Source organism: Pinus tabuliformis, chromosome 5_1, assembly GCF_031772625.1.
Source record: "Pinus tabuliformis cultivar Carrire ecotype Pingquan chromosome 5_1, CPIR1, whole genome shotgun sequence".
NCBI lineage: Eukaryota > Viridiplantae > Streptophyta > Pinopsida > Pinales > Pinaceae > Pinus > Pinus tabuliformis.
The window spans coordinates 534,485,142-534,490,665 of record NC_142305.1 but is presented as its reverse complement, the minus strand read 5'-3'; the positions used below and the strand labels follow the sequence as shown (position 1 = coordinate 534,490,665).

Here is a 5,524-nt window from a genome sequence, read left to right as displayed (position 1 = left end):
CATGCCAAGACCACTTCCTTAAGGAGTCCCATGTCAATTTTTTGTTGAAGAACACTAGCCAAGAGAATAAAGTCACTTTGAGGGGGCAGCCAAGTTTCCACCAGAATGCTGGAAAATGTTGTCTATTCAGTCTGTTTGATTTTGATATGAGGTCCAGATAAATTTCCTTGACATTTGCTTGAGTGGAAGAGAGAGATAAGGACCAAACCAAATGGTCATCATCAGCAGAGCACACTAACCCACCCTGAAGGAGAGAGTTATTGAGATTATCCCATTGAAAGGATAAGGCTTGAGGAATGCCGATGTCGCGAGCGTCCATAAGCGAGGGAGAAGGGCCGCTCCAATATGCCTATTTTGTTCCTATTTTGTTCAGCTTTAGATATTGTTCTTACTGAAATTTACCTTCGGAATATTTGCTTAGTTTATAGTTAGGCCATATTTATTATGGGAGAAGAACATTGTGGAAAATTTAAAGTTGTTTTGATATGAAGAAATACATTTAAAAAAGGAAAATTAGGATCTGATACTATGAACATAAAAATAATAAAATAAGTTAGAAAGGTATTCAAAACTTTTTAATTAATATTTTGATAAAAATAAATAAATAATACACATTATTGAAAATATTTAATTATTTAGCCCACGGGGGTTTGGATTGACGGTGAATGGGTGCGCTGTTAAGGCACTCCTTGCGATAGGTCACCGGTTCAAATCTCCCGTGGGTACGTAGGTTAGTCTTAATATATAAAAAAAAAGAAAATATTTAATTATTTATTTTTGAATTATTATTTATAAATTTATTTTTTTTCCCCTGGGAAAAAGTCGTAATTTCTATTATGAGTTAAGAAATTACATTTTGCAGATGCCATAGCATATTCATATGAAGGCAACATTGCCTATCAGAGTTTCAAAAATAACTGTAGAGCAGTCCATGATGTCTCCACGCAGGGAGCATTCCAAAATAATAAAACTGTTGAGTTTATCAGAGATCAAAATTTGACTGTGCTCTTCGCAGAGAGCAATATATATACTGTGTATAAGCAAAATAAAGTGTGCTGTAACCATATCTAGATAGTATCTATGTACATATTATAAACAAAAACTGTTCTGAATAATGAGGGCTTCATAGCCCCGCGTCGAAGAGGTCGTCAAAAGGTCTGTGGTAATGCTGGTAGTATGTGCCATCGATCTCCTCCTGTATCAACCAGTCTTCTCCATCTCTATGCGCGGCCTCTTTGGAGAGCTGGTCGGCGATGGTGTTATGCTCCCTGTAAACATGTTGGCAGACAAAGGATTCAAAAGCAGCAGTTAATCTCTTTGCTTCATCAAGTATATGCCTCAAAGAAAATGCATAACAATGGGATGCATCATTCAACCAATTACAAACAATTTTGGAGTCTCCAAATAGTTGTAGGTGTCTGCATTGTTTATGAAGAGCAAAATGGATGATGTGTTTGGCAGTGCATAGCTCAACAAAGTTATTAGTGCCTCTTCCAAGGTTGATTTGTAGCTTATAACAATGCCTCTCATTTAGGTGGAGGATAGCTCCTCCCCCACAGCCCGCTTCTTGAGCCGAGCCATCAAAGAACGCCCATGGTTTGGATGTATCAATGGGTACAGGTCTGAGAATGCGGGGCGGGGATGGGGGATCCTCTTCAGGTAGCATATTGTAGTCTGCAACCATGTGGAGAATGATAGAAGGCCAATGAGGGGCTTTAAGCTTAAAGATAGACTAATTCTGAGCGATCCAAATGGCCCAACATGCCAGTAGTGGCATGTTAATAGCTTTCCCAGAGTGATTTTGACACCAGGCATTCCAGGCTTCCATGAGGTTGTTGCGATGCCAGTCTTTTAATATCGGGATCTACGATGTGAGAGATTGCCAGAATTGTTGTGAAGAGCTGCAAGAAAGGAATAAGTGCTCGGTGCTTTCCTCTGCGTTATGACAAAGGTGACATCGGAAGGGTCCATAAAAGGACCGCTTCATGAGATTGGTGCCAGTGGGAATTTTATCGTTAAGGATGTTCCACATCAGCAGTCTCGTCCGGGGGGTTGACTTAAGTTTCCAGAGAGCCTTCCAGGTGGGTTGAATTTCCGGGGGCCTATAAGGTTCCATGAGCTTTAGATATCCATGCTTTGGTGTGTAGACACCATGCTTGGCAAAAGCCCATATGATTTCATCCGGACCATCAGTGAGCCTGATATGTGCTTGAGAAAGTGCGCATGTATACTCCGTCCATTCGTTTGTCCATTGTGCAGGTACTTCCAGAGCTTGAGCAGTCAACCAAGCTTGATGTAGGAACAATGAGTTTGCATTGTCTCCAATATGCTTAATGTGTGTAATACCTCTGCCCTGAAGGTGTCGAATTAAATCAACAAGTAATCTGTGGGCATTTCCACATCCCACCCATGGGTCCAGCTCGATGCATACCGCATTGCCTTCCTTTATGCGCCAGGTGATGCCATCACGCAGAAGAGGTAAGGTACCCATGACAACTTTCCAGATATTTGAGATTTGATGATTGGTGCCATGATGAGTACAGATCCAATCCAATACGGACTGGGGCTTGATATATTTAGCGTATGCAACCTGTGACCAGAGACCATCTGGGGTGAGTAGCCTCCAGCCAATCTTAGCAGCCAGAGCTTTGGAGAAGGAATCCAATCTCTTGATGCCCCATCCGCCACAATGCTTAGGCTTGGAAATGGTGTCCCATTTGACCCAAGCAAATAGTCTCCCCTGTTGATTTCCTTTCCAAAGGTATCTGCAGCAAATACTTTGAAGCCTATTCAGAATGCCTTTTGGAATCCAAGCTAGGGCCATCCAGTACACGGGCGTGGCTTCAATAACAGCTTTCATGAGTACTAATCTGCCTGCGCGTGAGAGGTATCGGTGGTACCATACCTGTAGCCTCTTTTCCACTTTTGCAATTAGCCATAACCAATCTGCAATCTTGTAGCCGGATGGTTTTAGTCTGAATCCAAGGTACTTTATCCCATCCTTCAGATTCAAAAGAACAAAGGGAAATCGCTGAGTGATATAGGCAGATTCCTGTATGGAGCAGCCCACCATGGTGATCGTGGATTTGTTTTCATTAATCTTCATTCCCGTGGCTTGCTGAAATAGAAGGAAAGAGTTGTGAAGCGTTGTGGAGTCGCCAATGCTGCCGTTTAGGAAAATCAAGATGTCATCAACGAATAATAGATGTGTGAGGAAGAAATTGTCCACCATTTTGATGCCTGTTAATTGATGTCTATCTCTGGCTGATGTGATAATTCTGCTTAAACCTTCCATGATTAGCAGGAACAACAGAGGCGAGAGGGGACATCCTTGTCTAAGCCCTCTCTCAGAAGTGAAGAAAGGGGTGGCTTCCCTGTTGAGTAAAACACTATAAGATAGATCGGTGATGCAACTCATTTTCCATTTGATGAAGTCATAGGGGAAGCCAAGATGAGTTAGCAGCAGCCTTAAATACAACCAGTTTACTCTGTCAAATGCCTTCGAAAGATCCACTTTAAGGATCATTCCTTTTTGTTTTTTGATCTGCAGGGTGTGCATGAGCTCTTGAGCAGTGGCGATGGCTTCATGGATTTGTCTGTGATGTAAGAAAGCGAATTGTTCAGGGGAAATGTGTTGCGAGAGGATGGGCTTGAGGCGGTTAGCGATAATCTTGGCAATGATTTTATAGAGGCAGTTACAGAGTGAGATGGGCCGGAAATCATCGAAGGAAGACGGATCATCGGATTTAGGGATAAGGGCGATGAATGTGGTCTTGATGGCTGCGGATATCCTGCCTCGTCGCCTACTATCCTCCACAATCTTCAGAAGGTCATTCCCCAAGATGTCGAGAAAAGCAGTGTAGAATTCAATGGTCCAGCCATCTGGGCCCGGGCTCTTATCTTTCTTAAACCATTTGAGAGTGGCTTCCAATTCCTCCATGGTTACTTCCTTCTGTAGCTCATCCAACTCATCATGTTCAACATATCTGGGAAAGAGTTCCGCAACTCTCATGATTTCCAAAATATTTATATCCCCGGGAGCAGAGTATATACCTCGAAAGTGATCAGTGGCCAATCTTGCCAGGTTCGGTTGTGATGAAACAGTATGGCCTTGGTTATCCTTAAGCTCCCAAATCGTATTGATGGCTTTGCGTCCATTGGCAAATTTGTGATAGAATTTAGAGTTATTGTCTCCCTCAGTGAGCCAGATAGCCCTGCTCCTCAGCCTCCAACTTTCTTCCCTTTCTTTCAGAATTTGAGTGCGCTTAGCAATAAGTGAAGCGTACTGTTCTTTCCTCTCCTGTGAGGGGAAAGTCCCAGAGGATGCATTTTCAAACTCGTCAATAACCTGTTCTGCCTCTTTCAGAATGAGGTTATCTTGGATTCGCTTCTGGTGGGCCCAGGTTTTGGTGATATGTTTGAGTTCCCTGAGCTTTCTGACAAAACCTGCTGCTAGTTCCTCCTCTTCCCTGATGGGATTGTTCTGCCAGAAATTTTGGACCAGCTGAATATACGAAGGGTCCTGGAGCCAAGAGGCGTTAAATTTAAAGGGGCTCTTGATTTTGTGATTAAGGTCCTCAGCCTCCAGGAAGATAGGTCTGTGATCAGATATGCCACCTGATCCGACCCATTGTCGTATTCTAGGGAGGCTATTGTACAGGGTTTCCTTGATAAGAAAACGATCGAGTCTCCTGGCTAAACTCTGCTCCCCACTCCTATTATTTGACCAGGTGTATTGTAAACGAGCAGAAGGTATGTCCACCCATTTATGATCCTCTAATAAGGTGGAGAGGGTTTCAGAGAGGGAGTCGACCTGAGCCATATGCCCCCATGATTCACAGAAACCCAAGGAAAAATTCAAATCCCCTCCCAAAATGATGTTATCAGCTTCTAGAAGTTCATATGCCATTAAAGATCTCCAATATTTGACACGATCAGTGCAAGGGCCGTAGAGGTTGATAATGCGAATGTCTTTTTCGACAGAGTGGACAAAAATGTCAAGACCTATGAATCTCGTCCCTCCCCAGAGGTTCCGAATATCCACAACCCTGTTTGAGACCCCAATAGCCAAACCTCCAGATCGCCCAGCTGCATCCAGGGCGTGGAAGGTCCAGTTAGGGAGCCAAGAGGAGAGGGTGAGTGTGAGGGGTTCAGCCAAGCATAGGGTCTCTTGTAGGAAAATAATGTCAAGTTGAGTCGAAGTAAGCAGCGTCCTGAGCGCTAGTTTTTTTGGTGAACTAGCAAAACCACGGCAATTAAAGGATAATTCTTTCATGGGGGAAGGGGAAGAGGGCCATCCTTTGCTCTAAGCGCCCCAAAAATAGTCCGTTGTCGCCCAAGGGCAACCTCTTCGTCGACAGTATGCCTAGCTTTTGTGATACGGGAGGGTCGACCTCGGGAGGTCTTCAGTGAGGAGGGGATGCTAATAGAGTCAAGACCAACCGCATCAGGACCCTTGTCCCTCATCCGAGATCGCAGAGCGTACCGAGGAGATGACTGAGTCGCTCGGATAGAGAGGGAAGCC

The 5,524-nt window shown here is 43.9% G+C and overlaps 1 protein-coding gene across 1 annotated transcript; it reads right to left on the bottom strand.

Moving 5' to 3' along the window:
- Positions 1-1,123: 1,123 nt before the first annotated feature.
- On the bottom strand, positions 1,124-1,684 carry LOC149165910 (uncharacterized). Its single transcript, XM_089429972.1, has one exon. The coding sequence runs from the start codon at positions 1,682-1,684 to the stop codon at positions 1,124-1,126; it is 561 nt and encodes a 186-aa protein (XP_089286098.1).
- Between the last annotated feature and the right edge of the window lie 3,840 nt (positions 1,685-5,524).